The following is a 24,595-nucleotide window of genomic DNA, read 5'->3' on the forward strand; positions in this document are numbered from 1 at the left end:
ATAGCTCAGCTGGAATTTTATCACCTCCTCTAGCTTTGTTCTAGTGATGCTTCCTAAGGCCCACTTGACTTCACACTTCAGGATGTCTGGTTGTATGTGAGTGATCACACACACAGATCATGGTTATCTGGGTCGTTGAGACTTTTTTTGTATAGTTCTTCTTTTTTTTTTTTTTTATTTTTTTTATCTTAATCATGTTTATTCTTCCTTTTTTTAAAATTTTATTTTATTTTTAAACTTTACATAATTGTATTAGTTTTGCCAAATATCAAAATGAATCCATCACAGGTATACATGTGCTCCCCATCCTGAACCCTCCTCCCTCCTCCCTCCCCATACCATCCCTCTGGGTCGTCCCAGTGCACTAGCCCCATGCATCCAGTATCGTATATCAAACCTGGACTGGCATCTCGTTCCATACATGATATTTTACATGTTTCAATGCCATTCTCCCAAATCTTCCCACCCTCTCCCTCTCCCACAGAGTCCATAAGACTGTTCCATACATCAGTGTCTCTTTTGCTGTCTCGTACACAGGGTTATTGTTATCATCTGTCTAAATTCCATATATATGCGTTAGTATACTGTATTGGTGTTTTTCCTTCTGGCTTACTTCACTCTGTATAATAGGCTCCAGTTTCATCCACCTCATTAGAACTGATTCAAATGAATTCTTTTTAATGGCTGAGTAATACTCCATTGTGTATATGTGTATTCTTGCCACTTCTTAATCTCTTCTTTTTGCATGTATTTATAATGTTCTACAATAAAAGGGGGAAAATGCATATTTTTGATACAGCAGTTCTTTTTGAATTTATGCTATGTAGTATTTGGAATGCTTTAAAATTAAAGTGTAAAGGGATGAACTTTGTATTATTGCCTGTAATAGTAATACAAAACATTGGAAAATCCTCAATGTTCCTCAGTTGTGTGGTAGTTGGAAAGGAGCTTAGCAGCTGTTGGAAAGATTATCTTACATGCTTTTATATTTATACAGATGGACATTACATTCATTTAAGATACATTGTTATGTGAGAAAAATTATAGAGCAGTGTATGCAGTATTCTAATTTTTGTTATATGTATGTAAATTATATCTACATGTAGATTGTATACATAAGAAAAATGAGATGAATAGTTTTCTTTTGTGGGAGGAAGTAGGATGGGAAGTTTTTATTTTTATTTTTTTGATTTTATATTTATTTTTTAATACAAAAAGCATTTTGTATTGGGGTATAGCCAGTTAGCAGTGTTGCAATAGTTTCAGGTGATCAGTGAAGGGAATTTTATTTTTGAGTGTATATATTTATATTATTTACTTAATCAGCTCTGTGTTTACCTTTGTAATCAGAAAGGAAGTAATACATTCTAAAATTAGAAAAATGTTTAACTTCTAATAATGGATACATTCTGGACAGGAGGGAAGTAATCAGTGACAGTAACAGGGGGAAAGGGAAGATGTACATTGTTTATCCTAGTTATGTTTGAGTTGTGTTCAGTGTTATGGGTCATTTACCCTTTCTTTCTTCGTTTTCTCTAAAAGTTCTTTGGGAAGAAGAATTTTAAGGTAGGATAATACTTTTACAAAATATCTTTATTAAAGTAGTTTCAGATAATACATGATTTATGTTCTATGTGTTTGTATTGATAAAATATTGATGTGCATTTTCCTTAGAATGTAAATTAGAGTCTATTCTTATTCTTAGAGCAAAACTGAGATTATTTTGGCATAGATATATTTTTAGAAAAAAAATGTTACTTTATATAGCTTTTTTTTTTTTAATTGAATTTGAACTTTATAAAGTCCATATAACCTTTCTGAGCTTTATGTACCATACTCTATAATAGAGCAATGAGGCTACAGCTGTCAGAAGAGTAACACACATTCCCTGGTTTTGGTAGAATGTTTGGGTGGGAGAGTGGTGGTGTGTGTTGCAGTTAATTTCAGACTAAATGGGGAGACGACTGTAAGAGCAGAGACAGTTAAATGTGTATAACTTTCTCCCAAAAGTTTGGCTGTGAATGGGAGGAAAGAAATAAGAGAAAGTGGTGGGAGGGGAAGGAAGGAATCAAGGGAATTTTAGTTTTTCTGTTTTCCCACCACTATCCTTACAAGTTATTAAGAGTAGTTGAATGCTACTGGGAAAGTGCCAGTAGAAAGATTGATTGAATGCTGACTCTGGTCTATAATTCTGTAACTTTGGTCAAGTTATTTAATCTGTCTTCTTAGAGTTACAGATTTTTCATAGGTAAAAAGGGATCTGTAAAATCATTATCTGTAAAAATGTCTCCATAATATTGTTCTGAGTATTATCACTCTTCCCCTGGCACAGTAAATGGCTCATGATATGGGCTTAAAGAGTGATCTGTGAATAAATGTGCAGGTTGATGTATGGTTGAGCACACAGTAGTCACTCAAGTCACTTTTCCCCAGGAGTTTGGCTGTGAATGGAAGGGAAAAAGGTTATAGTGGAAGTGAGACATAAGGAATCAAGGGCAACTGTTACTGGATTAAGGATTGTTAATATACGATGTGCTAGAAATATTAGTAGAATTGAGGTGGAAACACTAGGAGTGGAAAAAAAATTTTAATGATTTATTTCTTATGATCTAAGGGCTTATTTTGTAGTAGGAGTAATATAGTGGAGAGTAAGATGGGGACAGACCTTGCCATCAAAGGTTAAAAAGGGAGAGAATTTGTTGAAGCAGTGGCAGAGGATATGAAACTATCTGGGAATGTTTGCAGTTGTGATTTTGTACATGTTCCACTCTAGAGTTGGAAGATTCTAGGTCCTTGTAGTCACTCTGGTATTCTGATGAGGTTATTTCTCACACATAATTAATTATGTTGATCAGGCTCTAGTTTCTTTAAGGGAAGCAAAGTCTGTCTGTGACCATTGAGTTTATAGCTTTCTAGAAAGTTGCTTGCTAATAGAGTCATTTTCATACTGTGATTTGAAGATTTTGTTTCACTGTCTGGAGAGAGAAAATGCTCAGCCTGACATGGAGCTTTCCTGCTGATAAAATTTGTTATAGTGACTCATTTTCCATTTTTACTTGTATCACTCATCTTGTCAGGTTTTTAAGTCTTGTAAATCATCTAATTATAGTATTGAAGAGCTTTTTCTTCAGCTTATGCTGACCTGGCAACAGTATATGGTGATATGTATTTTTAGATCATGATTCTTAAAATGTGATCCATGGGTCTTTTCAGGTGGTCTGCAAAGTCTTAACTGTTTTCGTGATAATACTAATATGTTACTTGCTTTTCCCACTGTATTGGCGTTTGTATGATTGTGTGAAACTAGTATTTGGTCAGGCTAGTGTATGCCTTAGCATGAAACAAGGCACCAGTGTATGCTAGTATTACTTACTTTTGAGCACTTACAGTTAAACAAAAACACTACACACGCACAGAAAACCCTACTGCACTTAAGAACATTCTTTTTTAAATTTTTTACTTATTTTTGGGTGTGCTAGGTCTTCGTGGCTGTGTGTGGGCTTTCTTGAGTTGCTGTGAGTGGGGGCTACTATGGTTGTCATGTACAAGCTTCTCATTGTGGTGGCTTCTCTTGTTGTGAAGCATGTACTCTAGGGCTTATGGGTTCAGTAGTTGTGGCAAATGGGATTAGTTGCCCCAAGGCACGTGGAATCTTCCCGGACCAGGGATCGAACCTCTGTCCCCTGCTTTGGTGGGCCGATTCTTAACCACTGTACTACCAGGGAACATTCTTGATGAAACATTATTTTCATTTAATCTTAATCTTGAGTTTAGGTTTTTAATATTATGCGTGACAGAATAGGAAATCCATGTAAGATATTTATGCCATTGTTTGAGTTGCTGGTTGAACTAGTAGCTTTTTCATGAAACATCAGTTTTTACTTGAAACAGTGACTTGCTTGGGTTATATGGTAAATACTTTCTTGACATTCTTTTCATTTATATTTACTTACCATTTTTTGTTTTCTTGCTTTGTCCTTTTGGATTGGAGCTACTATATGGTGTCATTACTTAAATACAGTTTTGTTCCCACCATCTTTTGTGCAGTTATTGTCAAATATATTACATTCTTGTATGTCATGGCCTTAAAAATACAATTATGTACGTATTGTTCCATATGTTTGCTTTAGAATACATATGCATTTACACTGCCTTTTATGATTACTTAATTACCTTTCTTAGTGTTCTTTGTTTTTTATTTTGTGTGTGTGTACACATATGTGCATGTTTGAATTTCTACCTTGGTTTACTTATGAACTTTTTTTTATTACTTGTAACTCTGCTAGCAACAAATTCTCTTAGTTTTTGTTTATCTAGAAGTATCTTTTTCACCTTCATTTTTGAAAGCACAGTTTTACTGTATATAAAATTCTTAATTGACAGTTTTTTCCCTCCCTTTTAGTTCTTTGAATATGCTATTTCACTGCCTTCTGGCCTTCATTGTTTCTGAAGAGAAGTTGGCTTTACTGGGGTTTCTTTGTATGTGAAGAATTATTTTTCTTCCTGCTTTCAAGATTTTCTTTGGGTTTCAACATTTTTACTGTGTTTTGTCTAGATGTAGATCTCTTTGAATTTATATTGCTTGGAGTTTGTTTAGCTTCTTGGTTATATAGATGAATGTTTTTTTAGCAAATGTGGAATATCAGTCACTATTCCTTTGGATATATTTAGAATGTAGTGTATCTTTGAAACTCTATGCCCTTTATTTAGTTTTTAAAATTTTTATTGGAGGATAATTGTTTTACAATATTGTGTTGGTTTCCGCCATACATCAACATGAATCAGCCACTGGTATACAAACACTAACTTCTCACACCTCCCTCCTCCACACCCCTGGAACTTAACCATTCTAGTCTCTGTTTCTATCCGTTTGACTCCTCTAATTACCTCATGTGAGTGTAATTATACATTATTTGTCTTTTTTATCTGCCTGATTTTACTTCATCGTAATGTTTTCAGGGTTTATTCATGTTGTGGTTTGTGACAGAATTTTCCAGAATTTGTGTATCCTTAGGTATTGAAAATAGGTATTCCCAATTGGAAACTTTTTTTTCTTCCCTACTTACTTCATTTTTACCTAACTTTTATACTGTTTTAGAATGATCACCTACCTAGTTTTACATATTATTGTACATTTAATTAGTTAAAAGTCTAAATTGGGAGGATGAAACCAAACAAATATTGCTTGGTTATCTTTATGAAGGCTAATGGTGGTGTGCTGTGCTGTTTATGCAGTAATTGATATATGTCACAATGTAATTTTGGAGTATATAATTTTGGGGTCTTATGCTTAAAAAATGTAAGTGATCTTACAATTGGCTTCTCAGTTGAATATGATTTTGTAAAAATTGGTGGCTCTCAGTATTTTTTTAAACTTCTAGAAGTCAGTATACTTGAGGGACTGTGATGCATTCCCATCAGTGAACAAGGCTTCATTCAGTAGTGATACCCTGTAGGGAGGTCATGACTACCCTTCCAATGAGTTAAATATACCCAACTACCCAGAATCACTGGTTAGTGTATTTTAACTACATGCGGCATAATCTTTTTTTCAGTTGAAGTATAGTTGATTTACAGTGTTTCAGGTGTACAGCAACGTGATTCAGTTATACATGCTGCTGCTACTAAGTTGCATCAGCCATGTCCAACTCTGTGCAACCCCATAGACGGCAACCCACCAGATTTCTCTGTCCCTGGGATTCTCCAGGCAAGAATAGTGGAGTAGGTTGCCACTTCCTTCTCCAGTGCATGAAGGTGAAAAGTGAAAGTGAAGTCGCTCAGTTGTGTCCGACTCTTGGCGACCCCATGGACTGTAGCCTACCAGGCTCCTCCGTCCATGGGATTTCCCAGGCAAGAGTACTGGAGTGGGGTGCCATTGCCTTCTCCATCAGTTATACATACATATGTGTTATATATATGACATGTGTGTATATATATGTATTCTGTGTTTTTTTTTCTTTCTTTTGGCTGGGTGGCATGTGGGATCTTAGTTCCCTGACTAGGGATCAAACCTGTGCCTCCTGAATTGGGAGTGCTGAGTCTTAACCCCTGGACAGCCAGGGCAATCCCTATATATGTATTCTTTTAAAAATTCTTGCCCATTATTGGTTCTTTCAGGATATTAAATATCATTCCCTGTGCTACATAGTGGGTCCTTGTTGTTTATCATATATGTAGTAGTGGACATAATCATTCTTATTCTTTTATTTAGTGCTTATGAAATTATGTCATGCAACTTCTTTTATTTTATCTAAAGAGAGATGAGGGACTTCCCTGGTGGTTCAGTGGCTAAGACTCTGCACTCCCAATACAGGGAACTGGGTTCCCTTCCTGTTCAAGGAGCTAGATCACATGCCTCAACTAGGAGTTTGCATTCTGCAACTACAGATCCCAGATCCTGTGTGCTGCAACTAAGACCTGGCGCAGCCAAATAAATAAATACATACGTACTTAAACCTAAATAGAGATTCAGGGCATTCTTTGCTCATAACCATGGCCTACCCACTTCAACTTATAGCTGTCATTTTGATTATAGCTTTCCTGAATGTGTTACCTTGGAGTGGTTGCTGAATCCTGGCCTCCCTTGGGTTGACACGGAATGAATATTGACAACTGCTATAATTTTGTTTTAAGCTTCTTTGTTTCTGGAGAGTTTTTATGATTTGAGGTACTTGTTAGTATTTTCCCTAATTATAAGGTTTTTAATGGATAAAACATTTTGATAAATACATGATTGGTATAAAATATAAGCTTTATAAGTAAATCAGTCTTATATGTGATTATTTATTTCCTAAACAGAGACTCTACAGGGGCAGGTAATTCACTGGTCCACAAGCGGTCTCCTTTACGTCGAAACCAAAAGACCCCAACATCCTTGACCAAGCTGTCTTTACAGGATGGACATAAAGTCAAAAAGCCAGCATGTAAATTTGAAGAGGGTCAGGATGTCCTAGCTAGATGGTCAGATGGCTTGTTTTATCTTGGAACTATCAAAAAGGCAAGTTACCTTAATACATCTTTTGCTGTTTTTGCAGTAAACTTTTAATAATCTTGGATTTAAATTTAAGATTGTTTTTGATTTTAAAAGAAATCACTGTAAGTTTTCCTCTTTTCCAGATAAACATATTGAAACAGAGCTGCTTCATCATATTTGAAGACAGTTCTAAATCCTGGGTTCTCTGGAAGGACATTCAAACAGGCAGGTGCTACTATTTCCCCTGGACATGATTTACACTAAAATTTTATTTTCTTCAGCTTGTCATTTTCTAGTGTTAGTCTCTTTAGTACAGTGTATTAAGATAACTTAAAAAAAAAAATCAGGGCGGTATTCAGTCTTCAAGGAGTTATCTGTGTTATAGATGATAAGAAGATCAAGAATTGCTCTGTTGATAAGAGTAGATTAGAGGACGGATGCACATGTATAAATTACTGGTAGGGCCCTTCTAAGAACTTTGACGAAAAATTTTAGCCATTAATATGAGTAATACTTTGGGCTTCACCTTAACTGTTACTTGCCTGTATTAGTAAGAAGTTATATAGAGAGGTAGTATTTATTGAGAGCATACTATTTGCCAGATGTTTTGGGGGATTAGGATATATTAAATAGCTTTAGAATACTAGAAATACTTATCCTTAAGAATAGTTTAAAATTACTGCTTAGCTATGAGTTTTTATATTTAGATAACAAAACTAGGTTATATTTGGATACAAGTAGAAATGAATACAGGTATGCTTTGGTTTGGTTATAAGTATGTTTCTTGTAATGCTTTTTATTGCAAACTATAATTGTTGTATGCCCTTTAAATCTGTTCAATAAAGGCATTTTCCCAGGTATCTGTTTCATGAAAGTGCTATATTTATGAAAAATTATGAATATTAAAAGTGCAAGTACTTTGCAAACTAAAGCCCCAGTTTGGGTATCCTTGTAATTTGTTAATGGGTCTGCACTTAAGATGTTTTTATATCTCCTTATTAGATAGGAGACAAATTCTTTCAAGTATTTATCAACTGGGTTTTTAATTTGAATCTGAGGTGCGACTTTATGGTAGGTTACTGCTGTTTTCATATTCTTGATTTCACTCTTAATTTTTTTTAAAGAATAAAAAGTTTTGATAATGGAATTGGAATGTTCTAGTTGCCATTTTTATACATGGTACTTAGGAATTAGATGGAGAGTTCAATAGCTGTTAACTTTAGTAAAATGTTTTTCTAGAGAAATTTTTTTCCAGTTTTAGGACTGATCAATTTAAAGGACTAAATGATGTTTTGAATCTCAACTTGAGGAGTCAGTGAGAAAAGGAATAGGAGGAGCACAGAATGTCTCCAATAGTAGTGATACTGAATACCTCTTATTAGCCTGCATACAGAATTATCCCCCTTTTCTTAGTTTGTAAATATGGATCCTTCTGGTGGAACTGAAACATGTAATACTGATTCTGTTCCCCTTCTATTAGTATGTGTCCCTTTCAACTTTTCCACCTTTTTGAGGTTCCTGTGAGTTAAATATAAAGGTCTTTCTCTTTTTTCCTTCTCTCTCATCCTTCCTTCCATAAAGGAAGAAGAAAACCAGCTGTACATAGAGGTAGAAAGATGTCGTGAAAGTGAGGGGGTTGTGTTCTGCATGTGGCATACTCAGTATGTCAGTTCAGTGGCCTGTGATTGTTTTTTCCTTGCTGGCTCCTTTTACTATTCTTAGATAGCTCTTGGGCCATTTAATTCTTTCTGACACCTAGAAAGTTGCACACATATAACTTGGAATTGCTATAGAATGAGTAAGTGAAACTGGAAATTGCATTATGGCAGATGTCAGTGTGGAGTGTAGCTTTAATAGTTTTCTTCCTGTAAGAATCCTGTATATAGTAGTTATACATCAAAATGACTTAATAAATTATAGTAGTTTAACTCATCTAATAAGATTCTTTTAGAAAGTTTACATAAATAAAAGCAATGTATGGTCATATTAGTAATCAAAGAATTGTGCATTGCAACAGATACCATGTTAAAATCATTAAATAATTTTTAAAGGATTTTGATCTTAATAACTGTTATGGTTTCTGTGAATGGTACACTGCTGGTAGCAATATTACATTTCTCTCTTGGATATTTGCAATAAATGCATAAAAATGCATTAAATGCATAAAAATGTTTTCCATGCTTTCATCTATACAATAGATTCATTTGTAGCAGTTTACTCAAAAGAAATAATTCAGAAGTAAAAAATCCAGATGAAAAATGTTTCCTGTAGCTTTAACAACAACAAAAAATTGGGCACATCTAAGATGAAATGGCTTTATAGTCATTTGGGCTTAGAGTAAGGGAGACTAAGAAGGCTAATAAGCTATACAGAAAGTTTTTGTAAACTTGATGGTAAAAGAGACATACTGGATATCACAACTAAAGGCAGTTCTCTGCTTCCTCAAGATTGTTTTCTTGAGGTGAACACGTAGGTCTTTTGGATCAGCACCCTCTTTTCTGAGGAACTGCCTTCCCCCACACCAGTCTACATGGTTATAATGAGAGAACAGGCACCTACTGCAATCTGGGCCTATTGCTCCTTTTCCAGGAAGTTGCAGATTTGGACTGAGAGGTTCTAGGTGCAGTCTGGTTGCTCTCCTGACTGGAGCTATAAACTGAGAAACTGTGGGAAGCCACATCCAGCTATGTGAACAGAGCCTGAGAGGAGAGGAGAGAGGACAAGAGCCAAAACAAAAATGGAAAAATGGAAAAAACAAGCAAAAAATTTGGTAACCTGCATATCTAAGAATAGTCATAAAAAAGTAAATTTGGTTATTTCTACTGGAAAGAATAGCATACAACTATTAGAAGTTAGACTTTCGAGAGACTTCCCTGGTGGTCCAATGGTTAAAAGTCCATACTTGCAACACAAGGATCCTGGGTTCGATCCACTAGAACCCACAACTAAGATCCCGCAGCCAAATTAAAACAAAAAAGTTACACTCTTTGAAACCTACAGTGTGAAAAATTCTTTTGATGGAAGAAACATTATATATAGTATTAATGAAAAGAAACAGCTCACAGTGGAGAAAATATGGTGTATCTGGGTTTAAATTCTACCCTTGATATGTGATTAAGGGTCCTTGAACTATAGTTCCTTTATCTTTCTGAGTCTTAGTTCTTCTCTATAAATAGGATATTTATCTAATAAATTGTAGAATTAAATAAAATAATATTGTCAAGAGCCTAACACAGTGCTGGCTCATAGCACAAAATTATACATTTTTATTATTGCTGGTATGTGAATAAAGTATATGTGTATTAGTATTTTATGTATATTTAAATTGAGATTATTATAATTGTGTTAAAAGTGATGAAATTCTAAATTTTGTGGAATAAAATTGTTTTCAGAATATAAATGTTTAAGGAAGAAATAACTTATTCAGGTTAAAAATTAATGGTGGAACCCCTCATTTTTGTTGCAGTGTGGTATTGTTTAGGGTACACTGACACCATGTTTCCATATTTCAGAGCTGTAGATCTGATAGTGTTCAGCCTTTCCTTTTTGTAAATTAGTGAATAAAAATAAATGTTCTGAAACTTGAGAGTAACGAGTCATTGATGGATCTTCCTTGCCCCTTTTCTTTAGTCTCATGATGTTAGGCAGTGTAGGGTGAGTGAGTACATGTACATGGGTAGGTGTGTGTTCTGGAGAGTTGTTCTAGTGTTCAAAAACATTGGCTTTTCCCGCCTCCCAGGATGGTGGAAACACTGGAAGTGAATGGTAAGGGATCCTGCCTGAAAGCATTTTAAATTATGCCCTTTGCCAAAAGGCAGATTAAATTGTGAAGGCAGACAGTAAGGTGTCTTCAGTTAAAGGTGAGAACAGAGGTAGGGATCAGAGAGAGAGTGTTTTGTGTATAGTACTTTGCCTTGAGAAAATGCCATTATGATCTAGGAAACATGTTGCCAGCATGGGCTGCTCTCTGAGTCAAAAAAGTAGTTTTGTTGTATGGTACAATTCTTTATGTATATTTTAAATATTTCAGGAGCCACTGGAAGTGGGGAAATGGTCTGTACAATATGTCAAGAAGAGTATTCAGAAGCTCCCAATGAAATGGTTATATGTGATAAGTGTGGCCAAGGTAAGCATTGATTTGTTTTAATCTTGTGGAAATGTTTGTTATATACTTAATGCCCCTGTTGATGATTAATGATTAAAAATTCTTTACATTGGTAATTTGAAGCTCTTACCATAAGTTTAGTCATCAGTTATAAATATATTAATGTAGGAAAGAGAATACTAAAATGCCTTCTTTAAATTGTGTTGCAGTATTTATTAATAAAATAGAATTTGCTTTATGCTTTTTTTGATATTAAGGGTATCATCAGTTGTGTCACACACCTCATATTGATTCCAGTGTGATTGATTCAGATGAAAAATGGCTCTGTCGACAGTGTGTTTTTGCAACAACAACAAAGGTATCTTTTAAGTGTTTTGGGCTAATGCCCTAAATGGAAATTTGTAAGGCACTATCAACGTAATGATTGTGTACGTTGAAAGTTTATCTGAATGAAATGAGCAGTCAGTGCTGGGTAGAAAGAGGTACTGCTTATTGTTTGACTAATGATGCTTAAGTGACTTGCAACTATTCTTGCACTTTATTCTGATAGTGGTCTTGGAATTGGGGCAATAATTTGAAAGAAAAGACAATAAAATAAAGATTATTATTGGTCAAACAGTTTGTGATATGGTAAGAAATTGAGAATGAAAATTTCTTTGGAAGTTTCAGAAGCATTTTAAAATTAGAGAATTATATTTAAAATTTTATCCTTCACTCTTTTAAATAACTTTTTCCCTCTAATATAGAGGGGTGGTGCGCTTAAGAAAGGACCAAATGCCAAAGCATTGCAAGTCATGAAGCAGACATTACCCTATAGTGTGGCAGACCTTGAATGGGATGCAGGTCATAAAACCAATGTCCAGCAATGTTACTGCTATTGTGGAGGCCCTGGAGAGTAAGTAAATACAGATATTTAATGCCCTTAATTTTTAATTGCTTATATTGTCTACTTTATTTTTGTTACTGATTATGGTATTGGAGTGATAGTGAATTGTAAATGCATGAAAGTATCAGTAAAGAAAATTGGGGAGGATTAGAGACCATAGTTTTATGTATCTACCATTAAATGTTTGCTGAATAAGCGAGCCAGCAAACAGTTCTAAGAATGCTTAGAAATTTACCTTTAATTTCTGGTCACTAGTTCTAGTTCTGCTCTTTGAAACTAAACCCATGCCTCTTACTTTTTGTAGAGGTAGCTCTTAAAATAGTTAAGTCCAGTAATCATATTTCCCATTCTCTCAGTGACATACCAGGTGTTCTCTCATCTAGGCTAAAATCTCCATTCACATCAAACATTCTTTATGAACTTTGTTTTTGTTGCTCTTCAGTTTTTGAAAGTTTACTCTTGAAATATGGTGCCATGATTTCACAATGCAGTGTTTCCAGGAATAGTCTGACAATATAATGAGGCTGTTAAAAGTTCTAAGTATTATGCTTCTGTTATTGCAAGGAAAGATTGTGTTACCTCTCTTTGGTTGAATATGTCCCATCATATTCTTTTGGCTTATTCTGGGTTTGTTGGTGGTTGACTAAAACTTATAGTTCTTTTTTTCATATAAACTGATATTAAACCAAATTGTGTACCATGTATTTGTGCTACACATAAAAAAATGTTAGTGAATAACTTTACATTTAACTCTATTTAAATTATAATTATTGGTTTTTAAAATCTTATTGGATTCCATGTTTCTTAAGACAGAGGTGCTCTCTAGAGGATGCAGGGACATATAAGTTGTTCAGTGCTGAAAACATGAATAAGTGAACATATAAATTATTTTTATTTCTTCATTCTACCTTGTCTCTGATCTTATGGAATTTTTATTTGTGGTTTAACATTTTTATAATATTTTTCAGTTTTTGGTCTTTTGCAGATTTGAAAAACATTATGTCTGGTTTCTTTAAATCATTTATAAAAGAGATACAGTGAAAAGAGATGGATCTTTTTCCTTTAATCATTTATACCTAGTGTTTTGAAAGTGAAAGTGAAGCCTCTCAGTCATGTCTGACTCTTTGTGACCCCATGAACTGTAGCCTACCAGGCTTCTCCATCCATGGGATTTTCCAGGCAAGAGTACCCGAGTGGGTTGCCATTTCCTTCTCCAGGGGATCTTCCCGACCCAGGGATCAAACCCAGATCTCCCACATTTCAGGCAGATGCTTTACCCTCTGAGCCATCAGGGAAGTTTATAGACATTATTTTATGGAGCAGATTATTCATTGTTCTTTAATCCCTTGACTACATGAACTATGTTTGATATTGCTAACACTTTAACACCTAACAGAGTACTTGGAAAATAGTATTCATTAGTTTTTTGCCTTACTAGTAGTTGTCTTGCCTTTGCATGTAAATGGCTTAAGATTAATGGTGGGGCTCACTTAGTGAGCAAAAGAATTTGAAGAAAAGGTATTAATTTGGTGGCAAATAAGGATATTTATATATTAAAACCATGTACTAACTAAAAAGAGACTTACCTTCAGCTGAAGATTCAGTTATAGTATGTTCAGCTATCTGAAAGAGGACAAAATCTGTCACAGAGCCTTTATACCGGTGGAATCTTAGATTAGGTTTGTTAATTATGTTAATCAAATTTATTAAATTGCTATACTCCTTTGCGTTATAATGAACAAGAATAATGGAAACACAGTGAGGAATAAAGTTGCCTATGGTCATTTGGTATATAGGACAAAATAGCTCTACATATTGGTGACCTCTGAGACTGTTGATGTGAAAAAAAAAAAATCACAGACTTGTCAAAGATCCTTTACTAATTTAGGACCCATGTTTCCCAACTGGTCCAGTGGCAAAGAATCCACCTGCGAATGCAGGAGACGCAGAGACATGGGTTTCATCCTGGGATTGGGAAGATCACCTGGAGTAGGAAATAGTAACCCACTCCAGTATTCTTGCCTGGAAAATTTTCCATGGACAGAGGAACCTCTCAGGCTACAGTTCATGGGGTCACAGAGATTCAGACACTACTGAGTAACTAGTTGTGTGCATGCGTGTGTGCACACACACACTCTTGTTAACCAGAAACAGTAGACATAGCTTTCAAAAGCTTATAAATTCTCAAGAATAAAAAGAGAAGGGATGATGTAGTCAATATTAATAAACTTTTTGGGAAGGAAAAAATTTAACACAATATCAGAACTATGATGCTATAATCACAACTATATTCTGCACGTCACTTTTGTCGTGTTTTTTTTTTAACCTTTACCTCATGAAAGGTAGTAATTTTAATTTTAATCTTAAATTTTTTTGTATAGCTGGTATTTAAAGATGCTACAGTGCTGCAAATGTAAACAGTGGTTTCATGAAGCTTGTGTGCAATGCCTTCAAAAGCCAATGCTATTTGGAGACAGGTGAGAGAAGGGCATTTGAGCATTACTGACTCATTTATTGTTTGTTTTTTTTTTTTTTAGCTTTTAGAAGTTGTGTGTCTGTTTGCCTTTTCACATTTCTAAAGGTTTTTTATTTTTTTTTTTCAAGTTTGATTTGGAAAAGGTTCAGCTTAGAGGGAACATATTGTTTAATATACTTAAATTATACATAATTTTAAAAAATGTAATTTTTGTGCTTTTGGATATTATTACAGAAAGCTTTTAAAGTATTTGACCAGTGATTATATTGGTACCTATTGCCCCACAATACTCTGTATTATTCTCATTGATACCTTTTTAAAAGAAGATCAAATAGGTCTCATGACAAGCAATTGGAAAAGGCCACAGAACCTTGATGCACAGTTTATATCTTAGATCTAAAGAATGTCAGATCTAAAGAATGTCAAAAAATGTCCTTTTTGATTAAGAGAATGTGAAATAGGGCTCTAGGAAGAAAAGTTATATGTAATATCAAAAACCCTAGGTTTAAATCCTAGTTTATGCAGTTTATTGTTTTTCTGACCTTAGCAAAGTCAGCTTGTCTTCTGGGCTTATTTTACCAGATTGTTTTGGACATGTAAAAGTAACAGTGACTATAACATAAGAGAGCAGCCATCACAATTCTCAGTACAAACAAGTCATTAGTAAGCTATACTTATATGAATCTGTATGTGAATTCTGAAGGTCTCTAATGGTTAAAAAAAAACTGATCCTGCCCCCCCCCGCCATATACAAACTGTTTCATTACTTGTCATTACTAGAGAAGAAATTCTTTACAGTGTCATGATTCAGATTATATTTTGCTTTGTGTATCAGTCCTTATGTCAATTGTAGGATATGTACTTGCTGAATATTAATTTTAATTGGTAAATAATTTGTATGTACTCTTGCTTGCTCAGTTACAACTTTCTTTTTCTTTAGATTTTATACATTTATTTGCTCTGTCTGCAGTTCTGGACCAGAATACCTCAAACGTCTACCATTACAATGGTAAGTATGGACCTTTCTATTAAGGAGCAAAAGAAGAATTGTGTTTTAAATCTACAGGATGAAACTTTTCTATATACATTTACTTAGCTTAAAGAAAAATTTGTTCTTTATGCCTAGTTTTCTTTCTTTTCCTTTATTTATTCTCAAGCCTGATGTTATCTTTCCCAAAGGTTATTTAGTTTTATTGCTAACATAATAAGGCCATTCAGTTTCTAATGGCATAAAAAGTAACTTTGAAATATCTTTTAGATCTTCAAAATTCTTATTCATGTTTCTAGTTCTTTTGGGCCTTCAGAATACAGTAGAAGAGAGAAAGGTCTTATAATATGCCAGTTTCTGCTTCAGTTAAGTAATCCTTGGGCATGGGAAGTATGATGAATTTTGGAGATTTACTGAAAATGCTTATAGTAAGTACTTAGATGTTTTTGTTAAATGTTTTACATATTTTAGGAAAAGATAGGATTTAATTAATGAATCAGATAAAATCTGTTAAAGTGTGATCCATTTTATAGCTTATGTAGTAGTGAAAACATGAAATTTTAGATCATAAATTACTTTTAAACATCAGATTCTCTTTTAAGAAATCAAATATCTTAAATTTTAGTTATTACTCAGGATAAATTAATGTTTTTCATTTATTTTCATATAATGATTTATTGTGAATATGACATGATATTAACCATCTGTTCATCTAAAAACTTTGGATTTTTTTAATAGCTGGTTTTATAATAATAATGTGTGATTTAAAAATAATAACCAAAACATTATTTTCATATTATTTGATTATTTTTGGATTCCAGGGTAGATATAGCACACCTATGCCTTTACAACCTAAGTGTTATTCACAAGAAGAAATACTTTGATTCTGAACTTGAGCTTATGACATACATTAATGAAAACTGGGATAGATTGCACCCTGGAGAGGTAGGTGGTCTCAGAGCTAATATCATTAGCTACTTAATGTGTTTTTTACTTTGTTTTTGTTGAAAGCAGCTAAGGCACATGTGCAAGCCATACATCTAAAGTAGCGTTGTATTTTTAGATAGGGAGAAATAACTTTGGTGAGGCTATCAGGATCAGCCCTCATTCTCCTGTTTGTTGCCTGTTAACATGAGAAAAAATATAGGAGGAAATAAATTACTTAATTCTTCCGTTTTCTGAAGTGAGAATTGCTGTAGCTGAAGATAGAAGGGAGGGAGAAGTCCTTATTACTGGGTATCCTATGGTTCCTCCTTCTTTTCTTCTAAGTTTACTATAAACTTAGAGAGGTAATCAACATTCTTCTTTTCTCTCTTTTTGGTACTGCCTTTTTTATCTTTGACTTTCAGGAATAGTGGGACCTGGTAGTAATGTTAGAAAAATAAGAGAATGAAGTTACCTGAATTGAGGATTATCCCTCTCATTCTCACATCTCATTTTTCTTTTCATTTGCAAAGTGTAACCACTCATGCTGTTTGTGAAGAGTTTTGTTTCTTTTTATAAAAAGCAATATAAAAGTTAATGCATGTTCATTGAAGATTAAGAAGAAAGTAGAGTAACTTTAATATTTACCTTTTTAAAGATTTATTTAGAATTATTAAAATATAGATATTAAATGTTAAAATACAGATACTAAATTTTTTGTTCTATAATATGTGGAATAGATGTGTGAATTTTAGTCATGTGTTACTTTTTGAAGCAAAAACTAAACTGATATGAAATTTAGGAAGAATTTCTACATCTGTAGCTTTTAGACAGGCAGTTTATAAGGTTCACATCAAATAAAGTATCAAGTTTCTGTTGTTGTTCTGGGGGTTTTATGAGGCATCAGGGAGTGCACAGTACACATTAATTAAAAGTAGTAGGTCAGTTGTATAAAATAAACACCTGTGAAATACTTAGATTTTAAAATCAATGATACTAAAATCAATTGAGCAAAGATTTTTGAGTGTTAGAAATTAGATTATAATATTCTCATTAAGTTTTCTGTTAAAAGCTTCTTTTAGATGACTGGAGAAAAAGTGAGTGAGTTGTAAATATGATAAATTTTAATAAACTGATTAGTAATGGGAGAAGAAAATATAAGGCACTGTTACATATATTGTTCTTTATAGTCATCTGAATATTTAATGTCCTTATACATTAATTTGAAATACTTTTCTTCCTAGCAGTGATTCTTTTAGCACTTGATATGCAGATATATCTATATTTCTGTTAATACACTTATGTTTTACGTGATTAAAGTCTGCATTGCTTACTTCATGTAGATAGTGGGCATGCATATAAAAACTCAAGTTGTTTATTTCAAATGCTATCATTTTTTATTATAATAAAAATATAACTTAAATTTATTGACGAAGCTGAAAATAGAAAATAATAAAAACTACAGGCTGTTTTTAAAGAAATGAGTTCAATTTATGAATTCTAGCTGTCTCAGTTTCAGCTGAACTTCTGCTATATATCAGAAAACATTTATTTCAGCAATAGGTACATGTTTTATTTTCTGAACCCTATGAGATAATGTCTTACATGTAAGAAATTTCAATTTCTTATTCTTTGCCCCAAATGGGAAAATATATCTTTATTTAAAAATTAAGAAAAACATGATTACAATCAAATATAACTTCATAACAAATGTTTTACTTTTCTAAGGAGTGTTCCCATTTTGAGGAGCCATCAGATTTATTATTAGAAGAAGTGACTAGTCATTTCTCATTGCTCTTTTTCCACATTAAAAAAAAAGAAAACATTCAGATTTAATAGGTTAGTCATCCCATTCTCTAGTTATTTATAGGTGGAAGTTCAGGTTTTAATTTTCTGTATTAATACTTTATATCTTAATATTGTAATTAGTTTTTAGAGTGAAGTTTTAATGATAAAGAGACCATAAAATTTGTAAGTAGTATTTGTTCATTGATATTCATTTAGTTTACTTTTAAATGTTTGTGATAATAGAAGCAAAGATAATATAGACAATGTATTATTCCTAATTATTAAAGTAGTAAATCTTTGGCTAACTGAAATTGAATTGCAAATGGAGTTTTGTTACTAAAAATTAGATTAATAAAATTTTCTTTTTGTTTATATTTGTATTAAAAATCTTTTTATAAAGTAACATTAATTATAGTTATCTGAAATGATGTAATAGACTTGGCCCTTCGTATCTGGTTGATTCTCCATGGTTGGAACCGAGGGATACTGAGGGCAAACTGTACTTTCAAAACATGTGAATTACTGCATCTAAGTATATTACAGATACACCTCAGAGATACTGTGGTTTCAATTTCAGGCCACTGCAACAAAACCAATACGCTATAAAGCAAATCACAAATTTTTGGTTTCCTAGTGCATATAAAAGTCATGCTTGTATCACACTGTAGTCTTTGTGTGCAATAGCATTATGTCTAAGAAAAGCAGTGTACATACCTTAATTTAAAAACTGGGACTTCCCTGGTGGTCCAGTGGTTAAGACTTCACCCTCTAATACAGGGTTGTGGATTTGATCCCTGGCTGGGGAGCTGAGATCCCATATGCCTCCTGGCCAAAAACCCAAAATATAAAGCAGGAGCAGTATTGTAACAAATTCAGTAAAGATATAAAGACTTTAAAAATGTCCACATCAGAAACATTTTTTAAAAGTAATGCTGTTGCAGGATGGTGCTGACAGTCTTGCATGAGGCAGTGTTACTACAAACCTTCATTTTGTAAAAATCGTAGGATCTGTGATGTATAGTAAAGTGAGATACAATGAAAGGAGGTATGCTTATATTGGTTATTTAAGTACCTTAGAATACTGAAGTCATTTTGAACATCAGTTCTTATTATATATGCTGTAGACTATATGAAAAGATGTTTACGCTAGAATTTTAGAGAGTCCATTTTAGAGAATACAGTTGATTGTGGAAGTACACGGAGTTGGGGTACTGACCCTCTCTGCCATCAAAAATCACATACACCTTAGAGTTGGCCTGCCCTGTCTGCAGTTCTGCACCTGTAGATTCAACTGTCTGCAGTGTAGTATTGTAGTATGTATTTAGTTGGGGGAAAAATCCATACATAAGTTGACCCATGCAGTTCAAACCCAGTTGTTCAGAGGTCAACTGTATATCCTTTCATACTGAAAGGTAAGGTTTAACATATATTATATATTTTCTTTTTTCTTGATTATTTTCAGGATTGCTATGTCAAGAGAAGCTGAAACTTTTAGAACATGTTAGGATACAGTGATAATTTCCTTATGTGATCTTGGTAAACATCTTTGAGAGTTGGTACCTTCGTAATTATCATATAGACTAAATCTAGTATTTGAGATCGAAACTACTGTGTTTTGAATTTTTTTTTTTTTTTGAGATAGTAAAAATATTTAGTATAATTTGACACCCCAAATAAAAGTTGCTTAAAATTTTTACATAGAATGAAGTGTTTAGAATGAGGTTATATCAGATTGCTTTTGGAAGTTATAATGAGATATTAATACTTTTTGAAATCTGCCTATTATCATTTGTCTTTACTTCCTAATATGATTTGAAATTTCAGTTTCATAAGGACAGCCCACTTTTCTGTTATCTGTGGTCTTAAGTTTTAAATACTTAAAAGGTTGATAGAGCAGTGGGTTGAGTGCTACTTGATATAGGGAGAAAAGCATAGATAAAATGAAATACTATGGCAGAAACAATGTTTTGGCTAGAGAAAAATATAGTAGAGGTGGTATAATACTTTTAAGGGAAAATTATAAGAAGTCTGGTTAAAAGCAGTACTTGGGGTCTTGAGTTGTATATTAGCGTACAGAGTATATGTTGGTAAACAAATTACTTAAGCTGTTTGGCATACTGAAGCCTAGGTGGTGTGGAATTCACTGAGGCGTGTTTTATTGAAGGGAAGAGTTTTAACTATACGTAATAGCATGTATTGCTGTACAGAAATACATAACCCTGAAAGTGAAATCACAGTGTGAGATTAGTGTCAGTACAGGGAGGAACAAAAATGTTTCTTCTATTGAAGATCTATATTATAAACCTCATGGTCAGATGGAAGAACAGAATATGATGCTCTTCTAATACAGATTATTTGATTAACAGTGTAATATTTGCACATTCTGTTTTCAAAATACAGTGAAGGGAACCTTTGAGTGCATTATGCAAGTTGAAATAAACAGTCCTATGCAAAATAATCCTGGAGTACTGAAAGAACTTACAGGTAAAATTTGAATTCTCTAGGCAAGAATATTGGAGTGGGTAGCCATTCCCTTTTCCAGGGGATCTTCCTGACCCACGGATTGAACCTGTGTCTCCTGCATTGCAGGTAGATTCTGACCCACCAGGGAGGCCCAGGAAATCATAGAGAACGGGTACCAAAAGAAAAAAAGACAGTTTGTTGTGATTTTCAAAAAGTTGAAAGGAGTAGACTTGAGAAATTCTAAACTTTTGTTGTTGAATGTCAGCAAAATTGTAGAGCAGATTTTTCTTGTGAAGAATTAAAAAGCAATCAGAAAAAATACCACTAGTTTAATAGAGTAAATTATGTTAAATTTACTGAACTGTAAATTTAAATTAAATTTAAATTTATGTTAAATTTAAATGAACTGAACTGAACTGAATGTGAAATAATCAAGTGATGGTGCTGCTAAAAACCTTAACATAATCTTAATACTTAGCCCTCTTCAGTTCAGTCATTCAGTCGTGTCCGACTCTTTGCGACCCCATGAATCGCAGCACGCCAGTCCTCCCTGTCCATCACCACCTCCCGGAGTTCATTCAGACTTACGTCCATCGAGTCAGTGATGCCATCCAGCCATCTCATCCTCTGTCATCCCCTTCTCCTCCTGCCCCCAATCTCTCCCAGCATCAGAGTCTTTTCCAATGAGTTAACTCTTCGCATGAAGTGGCCAAAGTACTGGACTTCCAGCTTTAGCATCATTCCTTCCAAAGAAATCCCAGGGCTGATCTTCAGAATGGACTGGTTGGATCTCCTTGCAGTCCAAGGGACTCTCAAGACTCTTCTCCAACACCACAGTTCAAATGCATCAATTCTTCTGCGCTCAGCCTTCTTCACAAGTCCAACTCTCACATCCATACGTGACCCCTGGAAAAACCATAGCCTTGACTAGACGGACCTTTGTTGGCAAAGTAATGTCTCTGCTTTTGAATATGCTATCTAGGTTGGTCATAACTTTCCTTCCAAGGAGTAAGCGTCTTTTAATTTCATGGCTGCAGTCACCATCTGCAGTGATTTTGGAGCCCCAAAAAATAAAGTCTGACACTGTTTCCCCATCTGTTTCCCATGAAGTGATGGGACCAGATGCCATGATCTTTGTTTTCTGAATGTTGAGCTTTAAGCCAGCTTTTTCACTCTCCACTTTTACTTTCATCAAGAGGCTTTTGAGTTCCTTTTCACTTTCTGCCTTAAGGGTGGTGTCATCTGCATATCTGAGGTTATTGATATTTCTTCCGGCAGTCTTGATTCCAGCTTGTGCTTCTTCCAGCCCTGTCAAATATTTGAAGAACTGCCTTGTATAAAAGAGAATCCAGGAAGGAATATTTTGTTCACCCATGGAATGGTCTCCTTCATTAGGTTTCATTTGTGGTACTAGTTAAACCAGGGTTGCATTACTCTTGAGTACTATTAAAGGGATTACAGTATTAATGAAAACTTGAATTAGGTGGATATCTCAGGTCTCTTTTGGATTATAAAGTCCGAGTCCATTATTTCTCCTTTAATAGAAAATTTCTGTCATTGGACACTTTAGAAATTACAATAGGAAGATGTGGTATGGTTAAGGAGAATGAGCACCAAACTTTGCTTTTCCTCTTAAAGTACCCAATATAGGCTCACAATGGGCTCTCAGTGAATGTTGAAGGAATATACTTAATTGTCACTTGGGTTCAAATTCTACCTCTCTAGCTAACCAGCAGTGTGAATTTGGGCAATTTAGGTTTATAGCTGTTGACTAATTGCTAAAATAAAAGTAGATGACTGTGAAAGTCTCTTCTACCTACTGTGTTCTATTTGACAGATTTTTTTTTACTTGAAGGTCTGAACTTTGGGAGTTTCAGCTGCTAAATAAAATTACTGGCAGTCATTTTGAAAGTCAATGGTGATATTTTGGAAAATTTTTTGTTGTTCATTTGTTTGAATTTTTATAGCTTTAATTGGAGATGGTCTTTTATAATTTAATTTTTTTTCTGTTGGGCCCTAGTCTTTAAACTTTGAAGAAAAGGCATAAATAACTCTGAAAGAAACTTTTTTGAAAGAAAATAGAATATTTTTCAGAATTGAATGTTTATATTTTAAAATGGTGTAAGATGATAAAAACGTACTGAGTCACTTTGGATTTTAGGCTTAACCAAAGTCTGTAATTGGTATGAAAATAAAATCCCCAAATTTGTTATTTTTTCAAAGTTATAGAGGTTGTTGGTTTGTGTTAGAAGTATTGGGAAATAAAATGACATGTTTATCATTACTTTTTATATTCTTTCCTGTTAATATCTATTAGAAGCTTTATAGTTGATATTAAAGTAATTCTAATGTATTATTATTTTCCCAGGTTATAGAATCAAAGTAAATTCAATGATAAATAATAAAATCCCATTTTTATTGTATTTTACAGTTTATGGTTCTTTCAAGCATACCATTTTATCTATACAAGTATTGATAGTAGTAAAGAAACTAGTAAAAGATTTATACTCTCTTTTTTATATGTGAGAAAACAAGATTTGAGAGGCTAAATGGCCTTAAGTCACAAAGCTGGTCAGTGAGCACCTGAAATAAGAAGTTTGATCTTCTGACAACTAGTCAGTCAACTTTTCTTTTGTATCACATTGCCTCTCTCACCTGTATATTACTAATCAATGAAATTACAGTGCACTAAATTGTTTTTTTGATACTTCACAGCTGGCAGACACACCAAAATCTGAAAGATATGAGCATGTTCTGGAGGCATTAAATGATTACAAGACCATGTAAGTTATTTCATGTATCCCTATGAGGAAGATATTTGGTAAATATAAGGAATAATAGCATTAAGAATTGTGGGATTGATGTAGAGTTAATACATACCATTTTAATGTCCTCTCTCAGAGTAAACCAGTGATTCTCAAAGGTTGAAGAGGGGAGGAGCAGTTCTCTGGAAATGGTGGATGGAAGGCATATCAATATTTCAGGGGAATTTGGTCAGTTTAGTTGAAAAAGCATAATCAGTAATGACTTGTTCTTATAATTTAATCTGCTGAAAGTAAAACAGAATCATATTAGCTGGTAGGAATATGCAGAAGATAGGGGGATATATTAAAGAGAAGATAGGTTTTTAAATGATTGAGGTCTTCTATGATTTTAAGTTTAGTTAGTGCCGTCTTTAGGAATAGTAGTAGTATTAGTGATCTAAGTTTTTGATAATTAAGTGACATTGATATATTCTTATATAAATCTTTCCCTTTTTTTTTTAAAGGAGCATTTCTACATCTCTTAAAAATATTTTAAAAAGGCAATAGAAATAAAATGTATATGCTGGTTTCAACCAGCTATTGAATTATAACATTATTGTTTGTAACATGTTGCTTTTTTTGAACTTAGCAACATTTCCTCATTAAAAAATGTTATAAGTGGTTAGATCTTTAGGACAACTTAAAAAAGCCATAAAGTTACCTGAGCAGTTACTGTGCTGGTAAAAATACTTTATAGGACAATGAATTCTGTAATCCCAATTTAGTGTGCTAGAAATACCTTTGTTCCTGCTATGGTAGAAATGGGAGCTCTGGTTTCTCACACTTACATAAAAGTTGAATGGCAATCCAAGCACTTGGTAGTGGTTCTTAGGCCAGGCATCCTCTAGTAGAACTAAGAGGGTATTTTAGAGTAAGGACTCTAAGGACTTTGGGAAAGGATTAGAGAACATATATTTCAGAAACCCAAGCCCACAAGAAATGTCACCTCTGCTCCAGGTTATTTCCAATTCCAGATCTGACATGCTAGACACTCCTTTTATTTACTGGGCCTCTAGGATTGATGTACTTTTTCCAAATGCTCTTACCTATTTCTGGCCAGGGTTTCTCTCCTCACCGATTCACTCTGAAATAGAATTCTTTTTTCCCTAAACCTTTTTTGAGGTGTTTGTAACAGATAAGACTAAAAATGTGGAAAAGCACATTGAGACTAAAAAAGACACCACTCTG

The 24,595-nt window shown here is 33.8% G+C and overlaps 1 protein-coding gene and 1 long non-coding RNA gene across 13 annotated transcripts in view; one reads left to right on the forward strand and one right to left on the reverse strand.

Moving 5' to 3' along the window:
- Positions 1 to 24,595, forward strand: part of MTF2 (metal response element binding transcription factor 2) — a 73,596-nt gene that overhangs the window by 40,272 nt on the left and 8,729 nt on the right. For 6 of the 12 annotated variants that reach the window (XR_015160516.1, XR_015160515.1, XM_086391264.1 and 3 more), the window contains 9 exons: positions 6,799 to 6,997; positions 7,117 to 7,198; positions 11,004 to 11,099; positions 11,336 to 11,436; positions 11,825 to 11,973; positions 14,346 to 14,441; positions 15,381 to 15,449; positions 16,250 to 16,373; positions 23,319 to 23,386. Coding sequence is in view for 9 of the 12 variants with exons in the window: in XM_086391264.1 (XP_086247390.1) it covers positions 6,799 to 6,997; positions 7,117 to 7,198; positions 11,004 to 11,099; positions 11,336 to 11,436; positions 11,825 to 11,973; positions 14,346 to 14,441; positions 15,381 to 15,449; positions 16,250 to 16,373; positions 23,319 to 23,386 (984 nt within the window). In the remaining 3 variants the exon portion in view is untranslated. Of the gene's footprint in view, positions 1 to 6,798; positions 6,998 to 7,116; positions 7,203 to 11,003; positions 11,100 to 11,335; positions 11,437 to 11,824; positions 11,974 to 14,345; positions 14,442 to 15,380; positions 15,450 to 16,249; positions 16,374 to 23,318; positions 23,387 to 24,595 lie in introns of all 12 variants that reach the window. The other 6 variants (XR_015160517.1, XM_086391268.1, XM_086391266.1 and 3 more) reach the window with 5 other exon arrangements.
- Positions 20,188 to 23,652, reverse strand: LOC147375818 (uncharacterized). Its single transcript, XR_015160518.1, has 2 exons — positions 23,484 to 23,652; positions 20,188 to 21,911 (listed from the first exon to the last, which is right to left on the reverse strand). It is a non-coding gene; the product is annotated as an uncharacterized LOC147375818 (long non-coding RNA).

The sequence above is a fragment of the Bos grunniens genome, chromosome 3 (genome assembly GCF_055505025.1).
Source record: "Bos grunniens cultivar Pamir isolate PY7600 chromosome 3, Bosgru_T2T1.0, whole genome shotgun sequence".
NCBI classification, from domain to species: Eukaryota; Metazoa; Chordata; class Mammalia; order Artiodactyla; family Bovidae; genus Bos; species Bos grunniens.